Source organism: Colletes gigas, unplaced genomic scaffold, assembly GCF_013123115.1.
Source record: "Colletes gigas isolate AHSC1104 unplaced genomic scaffold, ASM1312311v1 Colletes_gigas_Sc00006, whole genome shotgun sequence".
NCBI classification, from domain to species: Eukaryota; Metazoa; Arthropoda; class Insecta; order Hymenoptera; family Colletidae; genus Colletes; species Colletes gigas.
In genome coordinates, this window is record NW_025106635.1 from 7,959,445 (window position 1) to 7,985,706 (window position 26,262).

The 26,262-nt window shown below is 35.1% G+C and overlaps 1 protein-coding gene across 5 annotated transcripts in view; it reads left to right on the forward strand.

Annotated features, from left to right (window-relative positions):
• Positions 1-21,373, forward strand: part of LOC122395972 (transmembrane protein KIAA1109) — a 28,398-nt gene extending 7,025 nt beyond the window's left edge. For 2 of the 5 annotated variants that reach the window (XM_043393992.1, XM_043393996.1), the window contains exons 10-48: positions 55-555; positions 627-885; positions 955-1,302; positions 1,376-1,452; positions 1,515-1,851; positions 1,930-2,108; positions 2,185-2,410; positions 2,485-2,873; positions 3,148-3,309; positions 3,392-3,517; positions 4,546-4,684; positions 6,103-6,359; positions 6,595-6,898; positions 6,980-7,372; positions 7,446-7,955; positions 8,383-8,798; positions 8,878-9,319; positions 9,436-9,683; positions 9,761-10,455; positions 10,538-10,698; positions 10,769-10,977; positions 11,186-11,415; positions 11,496-11,714; positions 11,790-11,861; positions 11,928-12,083; positions 12,158-12,337; positions 12,411-12,612; positions 12,686-13,071; positions 13,139-13,548; positions 13,628-13,957; positions 14,023-14,334; positions 14,418-14,610; positions 14,687-14,916; positions 14,981-15,262; positions 15,346-15,534; positions 15,620-15,826; positions 16,883-17,007; positions 17,092-17,282; positions 17,488-21,373. In XM_043393992.1, coding sequence (XP_043249927.1) covers positions 55-555; positions 627-885; positions 955-1,302; positions 1,376-1,452; positions 1,515-1,851; positions 1,930-2,108; positions 2,185-2,410; positions 2,485-2,873; positions 3,148-3,309; positions 3,392-3,517; positions 4,546-4,684; positions 6,103-6,359; positions 6,595-6,898; positions 6,980-7,372; positions 7,446-7,955; positions 8,383-8,798; positions 8,878-9,319; positions 9,436-9,683; positions 9,761-10,455; positions 10,538-10,698; positions 10,769-10,977; positions 11,186-11,415; positions 11,496-11,714; positions 11,790-11,861; positions 11,928-12,083; positions 12,158-12,337; positions 12,411-12,612; positions 12,686-13,071; positions 13,139-13,548; positions 13,628-13,957; positions 14,023-14,334; positions 14,418-14,610; positions 14,687-14,916; positions 14,981-15,262; positions 15,346-15,534; positions 15,620-15,826; positions 16,883-17,007; positions 17,092-17,282; positions 17,488-17,707 — 10,512 coding nt within the window. In that variant the 3' untranslated portion in view covers positions 17,708-21,373. Of the gene's footprint in view, positions 1-54; positions 556-626; positions 886-954; positions 1,303-1,375; positions 1,453-1,514; positions 1,852-1,929; positions 2,109-2,184; positions 2,411-2,484; positions 2,874-3,147; positions 3,310-3,391; positions 3,518-3,873; positions 3,920-4,545; positions 4,685-6,102; positions 6,360-6,594; positions 6,899-6,979; positions 7,373-7,445; positions 7,956-8,382; positions 8,799-8,877; positions 9,320-9,435; positions 9,684-9,760; positions 10,456-10,537; positions 10,699-10,768; positions 10,978-11,185; positions 11,416-11,495; positions 11,715-11,789; positions 11,862-11,927; positions 12,084-12,157; positions 12,338-12,410; positions 12,613-12,685; positions 13,072-13,138; positions 13,549-13,627; positions 13,958-14,022; positions 14,335-14,417; positions 14,611-14,686; positions 14,917-14,980; positions 15,263-15,345; positions 15,535-15,619; positions 15,827-16,882; positions 17,008-17,091; positions 17,283-17,487 lie in introns of all 5 variants that reach the window. The other 3 variants (XM_043393995.1, XM_043393994.1, XM_043393993.1) reach the window with 3 other exon arrangements.
• The last annotated feature ends 4,889 nt before the right edge of the window (positions 21,374-26,262 follow it).

Below are 26,262 nucleotides of genomic sequence, written 5' to 3' on the forward strand. Positions count from 1 at the left end.
TTAAGCGTGGTCAAATATATTTGTGGACGTTATAAATTATTTTTATATTTGCAGGTTCAGCGGACGATATCTATGTCTTCGGAAAATCATTCGGAGGCTTTCTACTCTGCTGACGAAGACACGAGTCACGGATTAAGCGGAAGTCGTACGTCGAGCTTGCGCCAATCTATCGTCGGATCCGGTTCCGTATTGGCTCGAAACGATAGCATGAAAAAGAAATTCTCGTCGGACTTGTCTATCGTAGAAAGTTCAGCGAATGTAAACGCTCCTGTGTCTGAGAAAGCTCACACTTTAGAGAGAACAAAACCGCAAACGATAAGCACGAAACGAAGCCCCAGAGTGAACAGAAACACGAGTTTTCAAAATGACATCGATTCGAACGAGAACGGCGGATTACGAGATTCGTCCGACAGTCATTCCGTTTCTTCCACGAGTTTTATATCCGCCGTATCCTCGCAAGAAGATGTCACTCTTGTTAATTTGCACATGCAAGTAAATAAACCCATTGTCGATTCCCCACTATTGCTGTCGAGCTACGTTAGTCATCTAACTCAGGTAGTATAAAATTTGCGTGTATTGTATTTTTTAACCTTTCTAACTAACACGAGGTGGATGATCGATCTTAGGTACGTTGCTCGAATTGGAGTCAATCGTCGATAACAGCTGGAGGTGGTGCATTTACCACGCCGCTTTTTCAGCGTACCGAGGATGGTAGATTAGTTTACGTTGGCGGGCGATACGTGCCAAAATTTGAAACTGTCACCGAAGGTTTTACATCGTTAAAAATGATCACGCGATCCGATGGCTCGCCTGTGGCTAGTTCGTCCAATAAAACACCTACCCATCCGTATCTTTGGGACAGTGCAACTTTGAATCAAATGGAAGGTAAAATATTTGATAATTATTTAGGTATAATGAAACAAGTGACGAAATTAAAAATTGTATTATACGTAGGCGAAGAAGACCATACAGCCCATAATGAGGAAGAATTATTAACAGTACAGCATGAAAGTGGTTCACGTACAACGATTATTGTAAAATTTAAAGGAGATGTAGATATTATGCTAAGTCCTATGGTGCTAGAATCTTTGCAACGTTTCATCGATGCTATCATACCAACATTGGCCACTTTACATCCGTTAACGATCCTGAATCATCTTCATCATGAGTGTATCGGGAAAGTCGAGGATGCTAATATTTTAAAACAGGATCAGAGTTTGTCTTATTGGGGTCAAGTGCAGACTAGTTCGAAACGATCCACCGCCGAGAAAAATATTAAAAATGGTCAAGGTGACGACAAACGTTAGTTTATACGGAATGTATTCCCTTCGTATTTCTATCAACGTGCTGCTAACATTTTATTTTTTGACACCAGGTAAAATTGCACTACAAACAAACGTGTACGAAGAAAGTATTATGACTCAGATACAAGGCAGTATTATTTTACCAAAGGTAATTAATGATATAAATTAATTACATCAGTATAATTGAGTACATGTTATTATGCATTGCAGATGAACATAACTTTATTACAAGCTTCTGTCGTTGAAGAAATCATATCCTTTTCCGCGCTCGAGAATATTCGCGATTTAACGTGCGTGTCGCTGTTTGCTGTTTGCTTCGACGATGTAACAGCAAGGTTTTACATCGGAAAACAGGCTCGAGAAGTGGTGCAAACGTTTCATAAACCAGTTGTATTACCAAATCAGAAAAAAGTTAACAAAATCAGCAAGGCATTTTTACCTGGTCATCAAACAGCTGCAGTAGTTGCCGATATTGGAAGCGGCGAGACAGTATATATAGAGACTTCAGAGAAACAACAAGAAGAAATTGTAGTCACATTAAATATAGGTAAATTGTACACTGTTCCGTGTATCAATATAAGCTTCAACTATTGCTAAGGACTAACTCAACTATTTGTTGTAACAGGCAAAGCTCATTCACAGTTACGTAGACTTAGAAACGAATCTTCGATATTGAAAGATGCTGTTATAACAGCTATTCCCGCTCATTATTCTAGAGTACTATTTACATGCACCAGAATAACTTCTCCATTGAAATGCGTCGATTATTATCTGCATCAATTTATGGATGATAAAGAAAAATGTGTATGTTCTTTATTTTTTCTATTTATATGAATTACGTGAATAATGTTTAAATCATTCTACACGATATTTATTACAGAAACAAACTGGTCCCCCGCAAGCAACAGAAGAATTTACTTTGGGAAGTGGGGAGGATAGATTGGGTTTTATAATGTTTGAGTGTGGATTAGAAGGTATCAAACTAAAGGTACTGAAGAGATCTCAATTTGAAACAGGAGAGAACGGGAGCGATAATAAAAAAGTCGATGCTGAATTATTTTATACGGATAGTGTGAAAAGTCAAGAGGAATTAGACAACGCTACTGGTATATAATATCCGTAACTAAATGATTCACGACCGTTTACATATTGTCTAAGTATTGTATTTGTCGTATTAAAGCTTCTACTGCGCCTGCAGCTGAACCAGAAACAACATCAACGAATGTACCCAACGGAGCGCAAATAAATACGAGTGCCACATGTGCTAGCCTCGCTTCGAAAGCTGGGAATGGAAATACTGTCTCTTGTATTATAGAATTAAAAACAATATGGTTCAATTTTGCAGCACCACCACGCACCCCAATAACACGAAAAATTGATTATACTCGATTAGACTGGAATTTACTGAGCACAGCATCACCCGCCATTAATGCTTGGATGAATCCTAGTAATAAGTTCGCGATGCGAATCGTGCACATGTTCAGAACTATGTACAGAAGATCGACCGCCATTGTTGCTTGTCTTATGGCAGAGGCGTTGGATGTGCAGGCCATTCACATGCCTGCTAAGGTATTTAACACTTAAACTACCGGTACTTCATCTATACCCATTCCTACCATGACCGGTCAAATGACCATTCTTTCTTCTTCTCTAATTTTTTCATTATATGTATAGAAAGTTGTGTTTTGAAGTCGCATATTTTGTCTTAAATTTTGTCCAGTTTTTTTACAAAAAAAAAAAATCATTCGACCGGTCGCGGTAGGTTTAGTGTTAATATGTTTTTTTTTATATAACGAAAAATTGTGTCTTAAAAAACTGTTTATATTATTGCTATGTACTATAGAGTCGTTATGGAAGATTGACTCCATTGGCAAAAACACTACAAGAAGATCCATCGTGTCAATTATGTACAATTTTACAAAATTATGTTCTATTAAACGATCTAATAATTATCGAAGCCAATTTAAAAGAATCTGATTTACCTTTGTTGTCTACACTTCGCCAAGTAAGTTGTATTATAAACATGATATACATAAGAATTTTCATTTTTCAAACCATATCCATTTGCGTATATCTTTTATTTTTAGGGTGTCATAGTATTGAGCAGACAATGGAAAAATGTCCTTTATACACCATTGTTGTTGGAACACAATTATAAAACAAAACATGTGAAACCATTGAATGTTACTTTTGCTGTTTCAGATCCAGATGAGGTATGAATATATTCTATTTCTTATGCAAATTAAAAATTTGTATAATAAATATAAGAATAGAAATATTTTAAATGAAGCACTATGCAATTCCATGCAAAATAACAATAACTAAATTCCTTAATACTTTGAACTTTCTTATTAATTTTTTCTGATATAATTATTAACATATCTCTTTCTCTAACAATTTATATTTGGTTTGAAGTTATGTTATTTTTCTTTCATGGAAACAGTTTAAATAATATTTCATTCATTTTAATCGCATAATATTGCCATTAAAGAGGAAGTTTTTTATTTCATTCAGAAGTTCATAACACATTTTATGGGGAATATAATTCGGTAGACAATTTTTTTTTCAGCAAATAAGCAAGGAAATGCAGAAGGATGATTTCGATATAAAATGGAGTAAGAATTTTTAAAATATATGCACAGCAATAGTCCTAACACAACATCTTCAAAAGTTCTTTTCATACTTGAGTACAGAGCTTAAATATATTTTCACACTAATAAACGCACAAGCTTTATCATATAACTAAACATTAACTCTACTCTAACAACAAATACGTTAGTGCTATTATGCATATATGTCTTTGTTAATAAGGAAAGTTACTTACTCATGTTGTCATTAACATACTTTGTGACTAAAATATGGTTGTCCTACTTTGTATGTGATACAAAATGTTAATTCACACTTCATTTTGGTATAAATTGTAATTGGTGGAGGTTCTCTAATGCTTGTGCATATTTCGTACAATTTATAATATTACAAATATATGCACAAATTTTCTTATAATCTTAAGACTTCCTGTGAAATTCAAAACTTCTGAAACCAAAATCTTCCCAAAATGATATTCATCTATTTACTAATAGATTTATTTAAATCATTCGTTTACTTTATCATGTTTGATTAAAAACGTAGAAAACATTGATTTTTACTTCGTTTATTGCTATTTATGATTACATACAGAATTTTCTCTTTCACTGGTAAAGATATTGAATAAATATTTCGGGTTTGACTTATTCGTCCACAGGAAAATTTGCTGACAGATGGTGAAGGTAGTGCAGGAGAGGTTGATGATCAGGAAGTCACAGATGAATGTGCTATGTTAATTCATACGGACCACATGCATAAGCATACACATGTCAAGAGTGGACAAGAAAAAACTACAGGTACTATATGTTAAACTCAACAGAAATATTAATTACATTATCCGTGACACAATAGGTTGAAACAAAAAATACATTGGACAGTATTCCTGTACTACTGATACAATTTTATTGGATTATCCAATGTTTTATGAAACTTCAACTTAATACACCTGCAGCTTTCTAGCATCTGCTTTAAATTGTAATTTTAATAATTGCTTCATGTCCTATTCTGCATTTTCGTACAGGCACATTATAGCATGTGCCTTTAGGATTAGTGTTTGTACAAGCATTAGTATCAATATTCTATTAAAAATTTTCTTCTATGCTATATAAACATCCATTTGCTTCTACTAGTATTCTCTGATTTTGTCCTGAGTACCAGTAATAGTAAAATATTAGACCTGTATGTAGAGTTTTTTTGATTAAAAATTTTTTAATAATTATTTAATAAACTCGTAATATATTTTAAATGGTGTAATTTATTTTTTTTTGGTGTTTGAAAAATATTTGAGAGGCTGAAAAGATTCTTTAAAGGATCTTATACGCGACTCTGCATATAAGTCTTTCCAGTACTTAAATTTTGAACACACATTGAGGCTACTATCTGTAGAAATTGATATAACAGCTGCATTTTGTAAATAACATTGTACCGAATACCATTGTGACTGTAACATGCTTTCTTCAAACACACTTTGATAATATAATCTTGGGCTTTCTGAACAAAAAACATGGCTTGATATGGAATGACCAGGTATTTGTGGTGATGGTTTGACGGTTCCTGTAAGTTCTCCTCGGGGGAAAGACACAACCCCTATAACAACACCGGTTCCAGGTCCGGATTCATTAACCTCCCCCTCTCCACCAGTAGTTCATCCAAAGAAAGGAAAATCACTACAACCCACGCAAGTGCCTGCTAGTACACGAGCAAGTATTGTTTTCCCATTGCTTGCAAGTGGCGGGTTATTCAATCAAACTCGGGAACCAAATAACATAAGTAAGTGCGAGATAATCAAACTTCATAGACTATGTATTGGCAGTCTACACATTGGTATAGTATACCCGAATTGAAATCATTTCACTCCATTAAATTGAATGAAAAGGTACATATAGAATTATCTGCAGTTTAATTTATATTACATTAATGATTACTCCAGTGTGCAGACTGCTTCAACTATATCAACTATGCATAACATTGGATTTGTCTGCAGTTTGTATTGCTTCGCACTTCAATTACAGCACTACATGTTTTTGTATGTGTTGAGTACTTCCTTCTTCATACTTGTTAATTATTATTTCACCATAGCACTCATTAGGCATCTGTCTCATGTTTGTATTTCTATTTCTTCTTTAACATTGCTTTGGATTTTACTTTTTCAACTAATCTTATAATCTTTTAATCAGTTATAGTTAAAGTAAGTACAAATGAAGTTTTGCATTAGGTTATGGCACGCTACGCGAAGAAAAGACACCGCAAATTCACATTTCTCATTCTCATCAACTTGGTTCCAATCCAAGTATATATTCCGGAGGCGGGCATGGTAGTCAACATAGTACTGGAAGTTTGGATCAAGTGACTTCACCCACAAGTCATCATTCCAATAAACCTCTAAATACTGGTGAAGATTTGTACAGTTGGATGGCTAAGCAGCAAGAATTTATAAAAGACAATGAGAAAGGCAATTTGAAAGGAAATTGGGTAAGCAATAGCTTCAGTTTAAAACAAGAATCAGATAAAAATATCTGTTATACAGTGGTTACTTTTGTTGTACCTTTTATCTTAGGTCTTTCGCGCAGAGCAAAAATCTTTAAAGGTATTTGAAATGCGTTTTAGAATTTGATCTGCCGCTTCGTGCAATTACTATTTCATACTGTGCGCGTTAGGGTGTATTTCAATGCACCTTTGAATATAATGAATTCATATTTTTTTTCAGGATTCTAAAATTAACACAATGACAACAGATGACACGGAAGACTCTGATGTTCATAGTGGTACTCTTCTATATCCAATGAAAGATTCCCTCAGGCTGTTAGATGCACATTTAATTTTTGAGCCGCTTTTGTCTTCCTTATCCGTTATGCCGCAACAAATGCTATCCGCAATTGGTTCAGGAAATGTAAATAATGTGTCTTCCTTAGAATCATTAGGGTCAAATTTGTCTCTGGTAGGAAGTATGGAGACAATGCGTATTGACATAGTGGTCAGTGAATTTGGAAAACTAACAGACAAGAAGAAAGGTACAGTGACAAATGTCCAGTAAGAAATTCAATGAACAATATCGCTCTATGCATTGATATAAATTTTATTAAATATGTTAGGAAACAAATACCAAACGAAGAAAGGAAATAAATTCCATTTGGATATACCACCGGAAACTCCGGCATTTTTATGTGAGAAAATTGGTATTGATATAGATGTTAAGAAAATGGCTGATATGACAGTAGACGATATGATTCAAAAGCAAACCGTTTTGTACATATCTCGGGGCCAATTGAAAAAGCATACAAGTACAGTTGTGAATTTTAGTCTAAATATACGATACATTAGCCAACAAGTAAATATGCCTCTTCTCAGATTATTGCATCAGATTAGTAATATGTATCAGAACGTTAAAGAGACACAAATGGAGCTGAAAGAACAGCAACCAGAAAGTAAACGAAACAATAACTTAATTGTCAATGATACAGCAGTAAAAAATGGATCATCGTCAAGTAAGTATCACATGTTATACATTTTTTAAAATAACACTTACATGAATTTAATGTATTCGTATTTGATCAACAGCATCCGATTTACAAGAACAGCTTCTATTGGGTGGTAAAAAGATGGATGTCCCTTTACTTCGCAACAGTTTCGAACCCGATATATCCAAAGTTACTTCACCTGGAATGAACGTTCGATCTCGACCACAAAGCTTTGCTCAAAAACTATGCAGCACTGGGAAAAGCGTGAAAGGATATATCAACTTGAGCGAGGGGGTCATAACTCCTAATTTCGGGGCGAGTCCTAGTGGATCTGGCTTAGATAAATTTTGCGTACTTCCTGATAAACGTAAAGACACGCCGCACATGACGCCACGTTGTTGGAAAACAATTTATTATCTATTGGATCTGTATGCTACGCGACCAGAGACTAAAACTATTACTCATCGTTTCTCTATACCTGCGGATGCATCGGAACAGTATAAAAGTGGCAGAAAGTATGAATTACTAAATGAAACAAAAGATGCTGATATCGAGAAAGGATTGAACGCTGAAAATAGCTCGACACCGGTGCCGCTTCCACGAGAATTAAGTTAGTTTGGAGAAGATTGTTCATTTTGAGAGGACAAAATATCTTGATAAACAATAATTTTTTTTCAAAGTCATATCTCCGGGAAAAATTTTAATGGGAGATTCTAGGGGGCAAAATAAGACGAAAATCAAGAGTACCAATTTGTTGATTGAGCCTTCGTTAGAAAGTTATTAACGTTTGAAGTTCCGCCTGTAGAACGGCAATCTGCGAACAGCTGCGCACGCGTGACAGTGGTTGTCGTTCTACAGGCGGAACTTTAAATGTTAATAACTTTTTAACAGAGCCTCAATCAATAAATTGGTATTCTTGATTTTCGTCTTATTTTGGCCTCTAGAATCTCCCTTTAAAATTTTTCCCAGGAGGTATAATGTATCTCTAATAAATATCTTTAAATTTTAGCTAATACTTTAACAACACTATATTGCAGGTATTGTCACGGGAGAACGAACAAGATTAATTATCTTCGGTGTTGCCCGAATACATAGAACTAGACTATTAGCTACTCTCAGTGGATTAAAACTAGAGGCAGAAATAACAAGTCTTCATGCCAGTTTAACATGTCGTAAAAAGTCAAAACCCGCAAGCTTGGAATGTAGCTTAACTGGACAAATTGGTAGAACCATGATTGTTTTACTGGAAGGGGTAGCGCCTAGTCAACAAACGGTTGTAAGAGTAACTGTAGGGAAGTCACAGGCCTTATATTCTAGTATTAGTAGACGTCAAAAAGATAAGAATAGCGGTTTGTTGACCGTCGGCGCTGTGAATATAGATATTCCTCAACATCCAGTAGCTCTACATGGTATGATGACCAGAGGCAGTAAACAATTATCATCAACCTTACAAGTAAATATACGTTTCTTTTTGCGTATACCACTAGTACTAATTAAATTTGTTGCGATCTCAAATAACAATTTTTATTTAGGAACTTAGAGTAACAAGGACATCCTCGAGAATGTCCAGAGGTCAACAGCAGGATGAAGCGGATATAGCCGCACCTGGTAGTCCTCATCATTATGCACCAGCGCCATCGGTTGACTTAGAAAAACCACAAGTTGTATCTAGTCTGTTAGAACCTATTGTCATGCAGTTTAATATAATACTTCAAAGTTTGAGTATAACAGCAGCCCTGTTACCATCTTTACAAGCTCAATATAAAATGGATCAGGTCACTAGTTCCGGTATAACTGGTAGCAAAGCTAAATTTACGATAGATCTACCTCATCACACGTTGAGCTTTACGACAAAGCTTCAAGTGATTGAAGCAAATTTACCTTCAGAAGCTAGCATCGAACTTCCTAAAGTACATGTATCTGCAGAGTATATTCAAGATGGCAGTAGTAATATGAACGATAGTAAATTAGCTGGTGAGTAAGAGATCATTTTTTGTATTACGATTACAGAAGTGTTATTTTTAAATTGTCCCGTTAGCTAGTATTTTACTATACAAAAGTAACTTAAATGAATTTTGTGTAATTCACAGATGGTGTTGTGCTAAGGCAAGGCAGTTATCTTAGTGCTACGGCCGATATTGGTACCTTTGAACACTCTTTGACTACGGATCTTCTTAACCATTTAGTATTTGTACAAAAGGTATTCATGAAGGAAGTAAACGAAGTTGTACAGAAAGTTTATGGTGGGGAGAAACCTGTTCCTTTGTGGCTAGAGGATGAAGAACCCAATAATACAACTATTAAAAGAATATTATTCTCATTAATTATCCGCATCAAGGTATGATATTTTCTTATTATTCATATTTATAAAACCACGTGTTCTAAGATTTTGAACACTTTTCATTCAATATGTAGAGAATACAATTGACTGCAACAACTCCCACAAATTCGGCAGTACGATTAGAAACTGGTGCTGTTGAGCTTCAGTTATCTAACAGAGTGCAAAATGTGTTTGGCGCTACTCAGCCAAATCCGTACATGAAATTATTTGGAAAGGCACAAGTTGATATCAATTTAAGTCTTGGTCAGTTGCTGAAGAATGTCTTATTTGAAGAGGCAGAACCGGAATTCCAGCAATTCGCTTTTTTCAATACTAGAGTGGGATTACGTAATGCCTTTCGAGAAGAGATGGCACAGGGCGAAGATAAAGAAGTAGTTTTAATTACACTAAAGCGTCCTCTGATATATGTCCAACCAGTGGCTATCGACAAAGCCATTCTTGTTTGGTTAAATTACAAAAACGCGTATGAGTACTGGAACGAGAAAAGAGCCAATTTGAATAAAGAGGTTTTAACGGCTACACAGCAAGTGTTTGAAAAAGTACCGTTTGGCCAAATAACGAGTCAGCTTAGCGCTCCTCACCTAGGAACATTATTTTTGCAACTAACTGTCGACGATATGGGTATTTGTTTACCCCTCAATCCTCTACCACCTACTTGGGGCATGAACAGAGGATTGTATGATGGCGAATCACGGGATGCTGTGGTGGTAACCTTGGAAAACACAAGTATATCTGCATGTAGCAGTGGTAGCTTAGTTAGCAAAGGAAGGTATGAATGTTACTATTAAATTCACTGCATACTTAACAAGTTTCATGAGCTAAATTCAAAATGTTTTAATCATATTGTGCAGATTTATGGGTTTGTGCTTAAGATTTGCTGAAGATTTTGAAACTTCTTTGGATGATTGGAAACCTGACACAACTGATAGTAGTATCATGAATTTGTGCATAGTGTCGGAAGGTACTTATGAAGTCTGCAGTAGAACGATCGCGCAAAAACAGGACAAATCCGGTAATAACCATATAATTACACCGTGGAGAAATTTTGTAGAATATAAATAATTTATTTTAACCATTTTCAGATAACGCTAAATGGATTTTAAACGTACAGTGGCAAATGGAAGGTGTTGATATTCATTTGGATGTTAACGTGGGGCAACAATTGTCAGCACTTGGACACACGCTGACAATGTTAACTGGTTCTGAGGAAGATGATATTCATGTACCTGCGGACTATGATAGCGATGACGCGGATCAGCCAGATAATAGTACTAGCCAGGTTAAAAAAAAAGTATGGTTTAATTATCTTTATTTTATCCTATAATACTATTTCGGCCCTTTGGTTTGGTAATGTATTTCAAACCACATAATAGTTTTCAAGGCAGTTTTATAAGAATAAACTAAAATTCATTTGTTTCTTAGTGTCCTTATATTTCTTTACGTTACTTAGATATGCATACCATTGTATGTATTATTCGCTAATCGAATTTTGCTTGTAGGAGAGTATACTAATGAAGAAGTCAAAGAATTGGACAGACAGTTTACCAGCGTTCGTTTTTGATCCTACGCTCGACGCGAAAAAGAGATCGAAATTAATTGAAAAAGAAATGAACGAACAAGCGAAGATCATAAATGATCTACGGTCGCTAGGTGCCTCTCACGGGACTATAGAACAAGAAATGAAGCGTTTACACGAATTAGAAGCTATGGTATTTAAAGATTTTAGAAGGTATAAGTGTATTAAATAATTGTTAATAAATTGTAATGAAATGAAACATCGATACTGATACTTTTATATAAACTATGCAGAGATATGATTCAGAAATTAAGAAGGCAGTCGGTTAAAGCATCTGGAATAAAAGGGAAATTGGGACTTGGTGGTAAACCAAACACGTATCGATCACGTTCATTTATTGTACCATCACCGACGCTTGAAAATCAGCTTGAAAGTCCCGAAGATCTAAACATGGAAGTCAATTCAGCAAATTCTGCCAGCTACGAAAGTAGTCCTAGAAGTGGTCCAAGCCGGTAGGATATATATTTATTTCGATATGAGATGCTAATTTATAAATTTTATTTTCGAATGTGGATATTAATTTTTAGATCTGCTTCCCTTCGTGTAAGAGGACTCAGTGGACCACGAGTTACTTTCAGTGACACACATACAATGGGCAGGTACGTTCCTTGAACAATTTTAGCATTTCTTGTATTACAGATGAGTAATATTATTTTATCACGAAGGCAATCGTCCTTACCAAGCGCTGGATCAGAATTGAGTTTACCGGAAGGGGAACTAGAATGGCCAGAGACTATTGAAATAGAAGGAGAACGAGTTGAATTGAGAAAGAAGAACAGAGACATTAGTTGTACCTCAAGTTACGACAGCATGGAAGGGAAGTACGTACGAGAATTAAATACGAAATTTATATTCATAAAATACGTATCTTTTGTTACGTTATTTCCTATTATAGTGCTCCATTGCTCGACTCGTTTGGGAAAGAACAATCGTCGTCGACTTCGTCGCCGTATGTAACGCCACAGAAAACTCAAGAGCCCAATATAGACTTCGAACTCGACGTGAAAGTTCTGATTAACAGTGGCAAATGTGTGCTTCACACAAAGGATCCAGGGAAAGACGATGAGATTAAAATGTACATGTATATTGTGCTATTAAATTTTCTATCGCATTTCACGTGACGAAAATAATTATTACTATTATTGCAGTATGAGTAGAATGAAAAAAGAGCGATCGTGCTCAGGAGGCACGTTTGAATTTCAACCAAGCAGTCCTAGTAGTAGTAGAAAACATTTAAGTAGTAAAGAGAAATCGTCGACTACAAGCACGTCTCGATTGCGATATTTGCAACACACGAATGTACCCTTAGTCGATTTAACAATTTTTCATATTCCCGGTTTAGACGTGAAGGTAAAAACATTGCATTAGATAAATGATTTTTGATATTCTAGCTTCACCATCTTTTTTTTACCATATTTTTCAGGTGCACTACGAATCTAAAACGCTTCCTGAAGAATCTATGTCTCCTCGCGTGTCGTCAGAAAATAGTACGCTCAATCCTTCATCGACAACCTCGCTCAGGAAGTCCAGCACCAAGAAGGCTAGTCTATTTGCTTGGATGACGCTCCAGAGCATACCGGAGGAAACCATAATTAGTCCGCATATTCTTGAATTTTTGGAACAAACATTAGAACCGATACCAAGCAAAACGAGTTTCCACAACACTGTACATACGAACGCGGTGTTCCCGTTGGAAAATACGGAGAGCACATCCTGGGCTGCTACCGCAGCAAGTAGTAGCAATTACGTTTATGCAAGTTTCCCTGTTGACGTGATAGTATATTTTCATATGCAACCTTCTACATTCAGGTAAGTCCTTAATGATTTTCATACGTTTGCAAATATTAATTGTTACAAGAGACGTTTATTATTCCAGGTTTTCTTGTTTACCGGTTTCTCGCGTGGAATGTATGCTTCAATTGCCGTCCCTTGACATAGTGTTTTCGTCCAAGCGAGCGGAAGAAGAGCTCATAGAATTTCGAGAGTACAAATCCCCAGGTATTCAGTCCTCGGGGAAAGAAGCAAGTTCAGCGATCGGTGGATTATCCGTCACTGGATGTCTCGCTGACTTTTCCGTTTATATCTTTCACCCATATGGCGGTGGGAAAAAGACAGGCTTGAAAGAAGCACAATGGTCGCCTTTATCGGACAGCGAAAGGAAAGATTCTCTAAGCATCAACGTTGAATTTGTAAAATTCCATATGTCGAGAAGTCGAAAAATAAATTTTCATAGCGAGCTATCGAAAAAGATGTCTGATACTAGTCGCGCGGTTATACGATTTTCTAGTAAGTACCAAACAAACATACAAAAGTAACGCGTAATGTTATTTATGTATTTTATTAATATTGTTTTGAAATCTTATAGCAATTGTCGATATCGGATCCGCGTCGTTTAAATATGATATGCGTAGATTAAGTGAGATCTTGGCTTTTCCAAAAGCGTGGTACAGACGTAGCATAATGCGTCGTTTATTTCTGGGGGATTTAAGCTCAGGTACCGCATATTCTGAAGGCGATTGTAGCCCTTCCCTAAATCAAGACGAAGCAGTCATTGGCAGTTCTCTGTTAAAGCATTACGATCGACACGGTACCGATGGGCTGTCGAAAAGTGCCCCGGAACGAAGTCCAACATTGAACAGAGATAAATTGAGATTGAGTTTGGAAAGTGATATACCCAGACATGCACGTTTGAAAGGTAAAAATTTTCTTAAATTACCGGTTTCAATATCATTTTAACTGTATTATTTATCTTTGTATTAGATATCGGCAGAGGATGGAGTTTCACCTCTGATAAACAAACGTCCTCGGAAGTTAAATTAAGAGAAGCCGCGTGGGAAACACTGGTATTGTTTGCCATAAATTTCACCCGTTTAAATGTTCATATGAACATGAGTAACGTGATGGGCAATGTTACGTGGATGGCGAAAGATTTTAGGTCCGATGGAAGACTATCGATAGGTAGTACAGGGCATAAAAATCTGTATATAAGTGTCGGATTAGGAGGCTCCAGTTTAGATGCAAAGGGTGGTATTGTTGGTGGTACCATAGAATTGAGTAAAATCGATACGTTCAGTAAGTTAGCAATAATAATTTTTGTATTAAAATAGGAATATTTCACTTTAAGTAAACTACACTGCACATATACATGCTTGTAGTTCATATCAGAGAAGAACCTGGAATAGAACCTGATCACACACTGGGTTTGAGACTGTTTGCATTGGAATTGCGATTAGATTATATGGGTACGAGCGTGCTAATGTCCAGAGTGTCTTCATTGGACGTATCGTTAAAAGATGAATGGAAAATTAACCGAAGTAACAGCGGAGATGCTTTCATGCCAACAAGAAGGTTGCATTTATACATATGTTTCTGTCTTTTAGGCTTCTACTGAACAAGTTATTAACCACTTGATTAATTAATATAGGCCAGCAATAATCTTCATGCATGGAGATTTAGGGTGGGATCAGCTGCAAGTTATGATCAGTAAATCAACGACAGCTGATTTATTAAAAATGTACTATAAGTTAGATGAATTTTCCAATCAACAATTTAAAAGTAGCAAACGAGTATTTAGCTCTTTGCAACCGAAACATCAAAGAGTAAATAATAGTAGCTTCAGAAAGAGGCAGATGAAACACAGGTCTACCTGTGAAGGTAATTTTTAATACACATGCCTTTAGTATGAAGTGTAGATAATTTGAATGAAGACATGTTTCAGGCCCGTGCAACATAAATCAAACCACGATATCAGATGCCCGTCATCACAGGCATTGGCAAGGTGTATTAGCCCAAGTAGCAGGTCTTCAATTGGGGAGTTTAAGATTCTCTCTGCCATCAACGGGGACTGTACTCGGTGGAACAATGGAGCTTCACGGATGCAACATTAGTTTAGCTTGTTTCCACGGGATAAACTTTAAGAGCAAAAGTTGGGCACTGTTCTCGTTAAAGGAACCGTGTATCAGTTTTGCCACAGAAGCTCAAGAGATTCCAAGCGTTGAATGTAAGAAACGTTATTGTTTGAGAACATTTAATTCACATTCTGGTTTCACTGAAAATTATATAACCATCATATGCATATTGCAGCACCGAATACATGTGACGTCCATGTTGTGCAAACTTTGACTATTAGTTTAGGTCAACAACAGGAACAACATGCAAGGCATCATTCTATGGCTACTGTTTGTAGATTGAGTCGCAGTCTGTTATTTCCACCCCAATTTAAGTCGTTACAAGAATGGTTTCATTATGCATTTGCTAGTAGTGAAATCGATGGTATGTGATATATGTGTACTAGACATTTCTATTTTATTAGACAATTTTTTTAATTCAACGCGTTAATCAGTTTTTAAATGTATAGCTGTAGATCGGTTTCCATGCGTTGAAAGGGAACGGACAGACAGTACGTCAGATAGTGGTAACATGACTCGTGGAAGAAGTACATCTACGACTTCCGGAAAATTGCAAGAACATTCTCATGCAAGGGAAGTTATATTTGCACTACCGTCTTTGCAATTACATTTAAAAACTGAACACCTTCAAACGGCGAAAACTCCCGATGTCATTGGTAAGTAATAGTTTTTATATTACATAAATTTAACGAATATCCATATTCACGGAAGTGCACATCATACATGTTTCTTATAAATCACAATTGTGAATTATAACATACAATATACAACTACCCGTAACAAAATATTTTATGTAATCATTTCTAATCATGTAATTTATACACGAGTGTACAAGACTCAATCTTATTAAGTAGAAACTATTTCTCACTGAATTGTATATTGCAACTATTTTCTTCCTATATTTTTAGGAGCTCCTAAGCATATTTTATATAGTAAGTACAGTGTGAAAATTGATTTATTTGAAGTCTGGTAAGAAGCACTCAATTCTCATTCAATTGAATTATGATTTGTAGTATATACTAGGTTTTTGAATGTGTTACACTGGATGTAGTTTAAATTTGTTTTCTATAGTCTGTTGTATAACAAACTACTCTGCATGAAATATTCAGTAAATACTCAAAAAGTATTAAAGATTATCAAGTATTTATAGTCACTTTTATGTAATTGTACTTTTATTTATTGCACATGTTTTGTACACGTACAAACTTTTGAATCAGTAGAACAATTACTGAACCAATTCTAAGCCCCCATTTGCTTTAGATTTAAAAATAAATAAAGATAAATCCATGAGAAAAGTTACTTGAAAAGAAGAAACAGTATTAAATGAACTCAGAACCGGTCACATCAGACTCATACATTTATATTTAATTTCCAAAGTAAGCCCTCCAATTTGTGGTGAATGTAATAGACCAGTGTGTGAATGTATGAATAGTGTAATAAATTATTTCACTGTAAAAGTATCAGCATTATGCAAAACATCATTAATGTTACAATCGTATAGAGAATTCATTAGATAGAACATTTACGATATTAACACATTCTCAACATACTTCTTGTATCATACCATTCATACTATAATATAGTAATAATTGAAAAGTATTACTTATGTATTACTTTGAACGTGTTAACTCGTATTTGTAATGTAATGTTATGACTAGTACTAGGTGAAATTTTATGTGAAATATATTATACAAAAAGTGTTTGTTTCACAGGTGAAAAGCCATTAGTTGAATGTAGTTTCATAACGGAATTCGAGGACCATATCTTTGTTACGGTGGATGCAGAAGCCTTTTTCTTTTTGCACGACTTGATTACTTCATATGTGAAGGAAGAAATGGTAATTTTGACACGCCTTTTAAGAAACTAAATATCAGAAAGATTTATGTTATTAATTCTGATCTTGTTTGATCATACATTGTAGGATATGGGTGGACATAGTACCGATCTTCATGGAAGAAGAAGCGGAACTGCGTCCACGGCCAATAGCTTCGCTGCAACATCGATTACCTCTGAGGACGAAAAGAAACGGAAACAATTTGATCCGTCAGAAATGTTTATAAAAGACTGGCGATCCTACAGGTGTAAAACATGGCACTTAGAACCCACCGTAAGGTAATATTCTCGTGATCATTCCATTATGAAATTATACCGTTAAAAAAAGAAATTTTTAATATAATATAGTGTAGGAAAGTATTTGTTACAGTATCATAACTCGTAACAAGTGTCTCTAAGTGAAAAACTACCACCTAATCTTGAACTATACGAAAAATATTTACTGTTTGTATATATTCATTAATTTTTATTGTTCACGTTGAAGATTGCTCTCATGGGCCGGTAAAAGCATCGAACCATATGGCATAGACTACATCTTGCAGAAGTTAGGATTTTCTCATGCTCGTACAACGATACCAAAATGGATTCAACGAGGTTTTATGGATCCTTTGGACAAACTATTAGCCATTCTTATGTTAAGAATGGTCTCAGCCGTTCGAGAAGAATCGCCGGAAGAGCAGAAAGAGCATAAACGGGATAAATAATTATTACAACATAAAAGCGATCATTAGAGCCGTTAAAACATTGAATTCGGGCAGCAGAACAGACTCAAAAGTGAAATCGTACAATAATCGTCCAATATAATAAAGTTCTTTCAACAGGTTGGTAAGCAAGAATAATAATACACGGTACTCCAAGCTTCTTCCTAATATTGCGTAAAGTGAATGTTTGGTTAACACGAATTTACCAGTGAGGGGAGAAACCAAAGTGATCATTGTAACAGATTGTTCTCAGTGTAAGAAACGAAGAACTCGTAATCGAAGAAACTAATATTTTCAATGCATACACGTTTTAGAGGATATTTGTATGCAGTGTAATTAGGAAAAAATGCAACCTGTTATCAAGCAATTGTACATTAAATTATAGATAAAGGTTTATAATCATCAATATTCCGTTCGAACGTGTTAGATATTGCACAGAACGCCGAGGGCACATCAACGAGCGTTAGAATGTATACATATTATAGCGTTCAACGACGTTTCGTTATATTTTCATAAGGTAATATCAAGAATTTTAGTTTAAAAGCGAAAATTCGTTCTCACGATCGTTCACGATTGAATACTAAATATCACCGTGATCGATATGCATTTCGTGTATATTTAGTTCAGTATCGGAGAGGCCAGGTGAAGACTCGCACCTTTTCTCGTTTCAGGTGTGAGTCTGTACCTAATCTCCATGTTCAGTACTGATGTAGTATTCGATAACGAGTTTTCAGCTTTAGAATTTTATAAATTACATTTATGTACGTACTATGTACAGTTCTTAGCGTTTTAAGAAGTTACGCGCCTAGATAAGGAAAACACGAAATAATCGTACGCGTTAAATACGAAATACATAGAAGTTTTTCGCTTCTAGCTTGAAACTTTGCAGCTTTCTTAGCGCGTACTATTTCAAGGAGAATCCTCTTCATACCTACTGCTCACGCGATTACGCTTACATTCTCGAAGATATTTTTTTTGTAGTCGTTTTTCCTTTTTTTTTTTAACGTATTTAGGTGAATGGGTTAAATGTTTCACGTCGATCGACACCGGCCGCTATATTTTTGCTCATCCTTATGAATAATTTGCGCGAATCCTACGATACGGTAACTTATTTTTTAAAACGTCGATATACGATTTGATTCTACGATAGAAATCGGTTTTACGAATATATTAAATTATTGTTATAACGTAATGTAATATATTTTTGTGTATACATCGCGGTTCTTTACGTGTAATTTGTGTAATATACAGAGGATTTCGTAACAGGTGTGGGAATCTTTAAGGGATACCTCTACATGCCAAAATGAGACGAAAAAAAAACGACGAAATTGCCTTTGAAGCTTTGTATACGAGTTATTAATTGCTGAAAATACACGAGAAAACTAAGACTTCGTTTAATTTCTTCTTCGTTGTAGAAGTAACTTTATTATGTAAAATGTAATTCGCTTGATGATTTATTTAAAATACGTTTAATGATGTTTATATATGACGAATATATGTATATCAGAAAAACCAAAGAACTATAAAAAGTAGCCTTTATTATTCATGGTACTATTTTGTTAAAATATATAAAACTTAAATATAAAGTTTCTTGAAATCTATATGTATATGTAAGTGTATACGCATATACTAACATGCGGCTTGTTTAGACTCTTATTGCGGCTCCCGTACACTTATTCAATTTATTAAATCTAAGTATCGTGTAAATTTAACGAAGTAATACCCACAGAAATGAATGCAGAGCGTAATCACTGAATATGAACTGAATTTTAAACAGTTGATGCTTTCCCCACTGCAAACTTACAAGTTTTCTACCAGCAAGTATGTTATAGAAAAAAGTATCGACATGTATTTATATAAAAAGGAAAGAAATTCATGTATAAAAAAACGTATTTTCTCAAAAAAGATATTTTGTTGATAATCTCTTTTTACATATCTACTCAAACATAACACTGATCTACTATAGTATTTTTAATATACAAAATACTGTTCCAATATATCATTCTTGTATGTTTGATGGTAAAAAAAAACTATCATACACGCTTTTGTCATTCTTAATTTGTCTTATATTCTGGCATGTAGACTCGCTCCTTAAAAATTTTTTACACCTGCAGTCGAACATTTTTTGTATATACACATATATATACATATGCATACATATATATGTATATACATTACGTGTATATATATTCACGAATTATGCACCTATAAAATGAATAAATAAAGCTGGTACATATAGACGTAAATTGTTACTTTTAGGATATATGTATAGTTTCAATGTATACATATATTGTATTTTAAGCGGAATGTAAAAATCGATTAAATGTGAAGTAGTGGATACAAGAAGCAAAATTGATGTATCGTTGTTCAAGCGTATTTTTCATTCGTCTTAGCAGTGGCGGATCTAGACATATCGGGAGCCTGATGCTAATTACTTTTGTGCCCTTTACTTTTCTGAAGTGTTGAAGGGAAAATATATTTATCTTTCTATTAGTTGTCTTTTCGATGCATTGTCGTTGTTATAAATTTACACTGATCGATGGAACAGCTTCGACCCGAAACTGTGCCACGAGTTCAGTGAAAACACTTTACATGATGAAGTTTGGCAGACGATGTCGACTCAAGGGCGCAAAATTATAAAATCAACTGAATTGTATCTAAGAAAAATTATAAGTAGCTTTTATTCTGCATAAAGAGAACACGCTTTATAACATTGGGCTAATCAACCATTATAAGATATTAAATCAGCGAGCTATTTCTTAGGAAATATGTTAAAAATATGAAAACCGCGAACGACCGTCCTGCGACTATCAATTTCGAAAATTATAAATACAGTACCAGATAGAGAAAAATAGCACGTAAACAATTTTTCGCGTATTTGATAAAAAAATTCCGCTTTTTCATTAAACCAGGCAAATTCGCCTGGTACCGTTAACAATACTTTTACAAATATTAAGTTGTAAATAAAATTAGGGTGTCATTTACAGGAACCGCTCCATTTTTCAGAAACGTACAAACTTTTTCTTTTATGCTTCTGAATGGTAGTTGAATTAGAAAGTAAACAAATACGGTGTTCTTGGAAACCCCTTTTACGCGGGGGCCCTAAGTCGAAGCTTGTTTAGCCTCACATTAGATCCGCCCCTGCGTATTTGCGCAAAACTAAAAAAACCCACCGATACAATACATTTAAAGTACAATTTCGTCGGTTCACAGTCTTCCTGCAGCATTACTTAATTTTAAGCGCGACGTCGCGATAAAATTGGTCGTTTCTCGATAACTTGGTTGATTAGTTGATCTATTTAACGAAATACTGTGGTGGGAGTGAATCCTTAGTGGCCTTGAGCTACCAATTGGTCTTGCACTGGTTAAAATATATATATTAGTGTGCTTCTATCGTTGCAAACCGAAGCAAAGCGTTCCCCTCGCGTTGCAAAGTAGCAATTTCGGGCTTTTTATCGTTCGCTGCCGCTATGGTCGCAATAATGTGTGTTTACAATAAGAAAGACGAGAAGTTACTTTCAATTTTGTAACGCCAAACATATATACCAATATACGTGTATTGTATACTCATCGCATAGAATTTGCATCGTGATATACGTATAACTTTATATGCAAGTTCCGGCAACTGTTGTAAAATTGGGGGAATAATTGATAAATTAAAGTGTAAAAGTTTAACAATAACTTCTGCACAAGTTATATCGATTGTAAAATTCTATTAAAAACTGTTGATACTATTAACGAAGAATTAGTTCTGTTTTTTGTACGTTTCATTTCGAGAATGTTACCAAACGATTGTGTACGCTTTAATTAGATTCAGTCGTTGCCCGATGCTCTCTACGCGTTGAATATTCAAATTCGACGCGGTTTTTGTGCACTGACTTTTACCCTTTGATTTATTCCAAACATTCGACGAAACAGTAATTATTACCGGAACGCGTGTTACACGTATGTATGTATAATTTGCTCACAATTACGACTCATCTCGTGACGTTCTATTCGAAAGACTTGGTAGACCAGCCAATACAATAGTAGTGAATTTTACATTGTAATTTTAGTATTATTTACGAACACGGTGTATTTGTATAAATACTTTTTATTTATTTCTTTACTCGAACGACGAAACTTTGCATCGTATCGGGCATATAAAAGCAACCGGATCAACAGTTAATCGTTCAGTGGATCTCAAATGTTTCCGCTAATTAGCTAATTCATCCGAACGGTAGATATATACCTGTATGTATATGTGAGGTGGCACATGTCCAAGTTAGAGAAATTATATGTATAGTAATGTGCCTGAAACACGCGTTTACATATTTTCCTGCAGCATTTACGGCATAGGGCTTGATTCGTTTGGACGTAAATTTCTTTTTACTGAATTATCAACTGTTGTTCTATTTTCTATGTACATTTGTTATCGATATTTCAAGAAACAAATAAAAACTTTTAAGGCATTTCCAGTCGTTTATCATTACGCGGTGACCTATAGTTTTACCACTAATTTTGTTAACAACACACCGGGAGTTCCTCGACGAACACTTATCCAAATACTGACCATGCCCAACACTGTTTAACTTCGATTATCGAACTGGTAGTTACTACGCGCTGCAGCCGTTGTCCGTTAATCAGTTAATCAATTTATGTCGGTACAGTGTATGGTCCAGTGTTGATCATCAAGAATCGAAGTGGAAGTATACCACCCTTGCGATTCATTCATAAATAAAAGCACAGCTTCCATTGTTGTATACTAGCTGTTTGTACAATTTTATTAAACCTTCTGTGTATTCGTTGACTTTTATCCATTTTACCTTTTTGTTTGCAACAAAAAATTCCATTTTCTAGTTTATGCCACGTATGTACTTTCAATCACGTTTCAATTCGGTTTTCAATTATTCAAATTCGATTTTTGCATTTTAGCAACTTTATTTGTTATTTTTTCGTTTGTTTTATCTCGGTAGAGGAAATTTTTCAAATTTGTCGATCCCAAGGCCTCTTGCATAATATTTTACTAGTTAGTAATTTATTAATTTAGATGTCAAGTCATTAATATTATTACCTTGTAGAATATTGCGAAAGAAGCTCCCGTAGTGTAACACTTTTCTCATATGTCAATACAAGTATGAATTCTTCATTGATTTTTAATAATTCGCGTCGCTCCTTGCGTTTATACGAGGAATAGGATGGATGGAGTATTTCACCACTTATTGCAAATCTATTCTATTTACAGTGATGAGTAAAACCAGGGGCGGATCCAGAAGCATTAGTCGAGGGACGAAGAAATTTATTTATAACTTTCTAATAATATTTTTATCTTATAAAAACCTAAATAATCAAGTTTTCACTGATTACTTATTTGCACAAGTGCATACACGAAAACGTTTATAAAATGTAATAAAAAATGAGTAATTAATATATTTTTTTTTAATTTCATAACTCTAACTAAAGGAATTAATATTTATAATGTAATATTTTTTTAAACGAGTTCATAAATTTCCAATGAGCATTGACCACTTTTTAACCGATTTTGGAGTTTGTTTGAAGTTTCTGTCTCGTTGAATAATGATTTCATCTTCGGAGGGCGGCGCATTTTCTACCATTTCTGGCAAAATAGCATTGTGAAATATTTTTACGCATATGTTGATTCATAATGCCATTAATACAACGAATGGTACTTGTCACATATGTTGTACACTCTCATATTATGATGGAGTCTCTACCATATTTTAAGGTCTACCTTGCAGGCTGAGATTTGAAACTTTCACCTTCCCTTTTCCAGCACGAGGCTCTATAATTCCATGATAATTCGATTAATGTTTGTTTCATACGACCATGTTTAAAAAACATGACATAGTAGATTTTCTCGTCCGATTGCAGAGTTACATCAATTTCTATTCGTTCGACTTCAAATATAATTTCATTATGTAATTCAAATTCTAACTTTCGTTTAACGTATAAGGATTTAATAATAATGTAATGATCGTAGTTGGAACGGTGCTTCTTGTTGCAATTCGTATGGTGCTGAGTCTAAGACACTTGACAATGTTTAACGGTAGTAGTCGCGTCGCTTCAATTGCAACAAAATAATAGGTTGAATCGCATTAGACCGCGCTTCTACGCATTGTGTCGTCAGTATTCAAGTACCTGTTTAGTCATTTGCATACAAGCGTTTCCTTTGTTTCCACAGCGAACGCTGGTAATATTTGGGACGTATTCCACCGTAAGTAAACTTAATTGCTATCGTACATGCATTTGCAAAGCTTTGAAACAACTATGCATATTCCGGGAAATTGATCAGAGACGAAACGTGCACACTTTGTCTTCCACTGTAATCGGTTTACTTATTCGTAATTACGTGCCTCACAATACATTGCTGTTTCAACTTATAAAATGATTGCTCTGAATGGAAACACACTGCAATAACACATACTCAAAAGATCGAAAGAGACTTTCTTCAGCGAGAGGCCAGAATTTAAGTAAAGAGAACTGAATATTATCCTCGACATCTTTCGATTTATTATTCAGGATCAGGACTGAAATTACGATTCGGCAACATTTTATTCAATAAGATGCAGTAAACTTTAATAACAATTTTAATGACGTTAAATTAATTTACAACGGTGTAACCGTTCTAAAATAAATCGATTTACACGATAATCGCTGATCCGGGCATGTTCTACGGTCAATAAACATTATCTGCGGTCGATGCAACGTCGAATTTATGCAGAAATATTGCCTGCAACGGTACTTACGGGAAGATACGATATTTAAGGGGGAATAAAAATTGAGCAATAATGATTTCCAATCGTCGAAACACGGACAGGCGACGCGTAACTGGTTTGCAACACCGGTTAATTAATGCTCGCGTCGATGATATTAATTCTTGCGTGCACATCGAACGCGATCGCTTAACTCGAGACGCTTTTCGTCCGGTTCTCGAACGCACGACATCGTCGAAAGTCGGTGTTAATTTAACGAAGGTAAAGTGTTCATGCATCCTGTGCGCGAGATATGCACGCATGAGAGGCTTTACTCTGCGTTTCGGTGGAAAGACTTCCGGTGAAAGAAATTAAGGCCAGCCGTCTCTATTTAGGATTTATGATGGACGCCTGTTACATATCCCCCGAGCAATCTGCACGAATGATCGATTCGGATACACGATGGTATCCGTGGTTATTAAGCAACTCGTTCAAAACGGACTTAATTTGAAAATTCCTTGCACGATAACGAGAAATTACGAAACAATAAACAGAGTGTATTGCGAAATTACCGAAACTGCTAGTTTGCTATAATCTACCGTTCGAAATTCTCTATTTGATAAAAAATGTATTATTCAGGTACTTGAGAAATATTCAAAATCTGTGAATAAAATTTAAAAATCTAAGAATCTTATTTAAATACTTGAATTGGATATAGATATGTGTACACATTTGTTTCCATTCTCTGTTGTAATTTTGGTATTCCAGATACGCTGCACTTGTTTAATATGAATACAAAATTAGAGTAAAAAATAGGAACAAATAAAGCTGCATGATGTAAAATATGGGGACCAATAAATTTCTATATTTTACTCTCAGTGATAACGAGAAGAATATCTGAAACTTTGGGGTGATTGATAAATGGCACAAAGCAACGATTATGTCACCCTGGCAAGTAATTTGGAATAATGGTATTTTAATTTGTCTACGTTCAAGCAGATAATCAAATTATTTTCTCTCGTGATCTAATCAGACATGAAAATTACAGCATAGAAACAAGCACCTTAGATAAATATCAGTTCTAAGTCTCAGTTTACTTGCAATAGTCACAGGTGTAATTTCCGGAGTCATATTCAGCACATTCACAATGTACCCATATTTCACACATGAAACACTACATCCATTCTTCTCCCCTTTTGTCTTCCATGTGATTCGCATTAGAAAAGCATTGCTACACTTTAGTAATATTCTGAATTATTCTAAAATACCTTTCTGCAAACCTTAGCAACACTGATTGAGAAACCTCCTTGCTTTAGTAGCTGATCATAACTTGTATAGAAATCAGTGTTTAATAAAATTTAATTTATAGTTCAATATGTGCATTTTTAGGTAATTATATTTGCGGAGAAACGTTTATGTAATTGCATTGCTTAGGATCACATGGGTTCGGAAACCGGTTGAACAGAATAGAATAACGTTTAGACAAACGGAATATTAGATTTTCATTTTACGCATGACATTTAAATTAATACAGAGAATTGTCCTGTGCCTAAGCTGTTGGCGTTCGATCTCGACCGATATGAAGTATGACATTATCCTTTAATCGTAATTATTTATAACGATACTAAAGAGCAGTGCAGCCCATTCGGTTGAAATGTGAACAACCGTGTCAAGGTGGTCCCAGAGTTAGTAGAACGCACTCTTATGGATAATCGTTCTTCGCCATTCTCTTAGCGCGATGGACAACCGCAAAAAGGTTGTCTCGAGTTTCTCGTAACGAGCCCATTTATTTTACTGTGATTTCAATGTTTGAACTCTGCAGATTTTTATTGCGATCTGTAGCACAGATCAAACAGCACGGCAAAT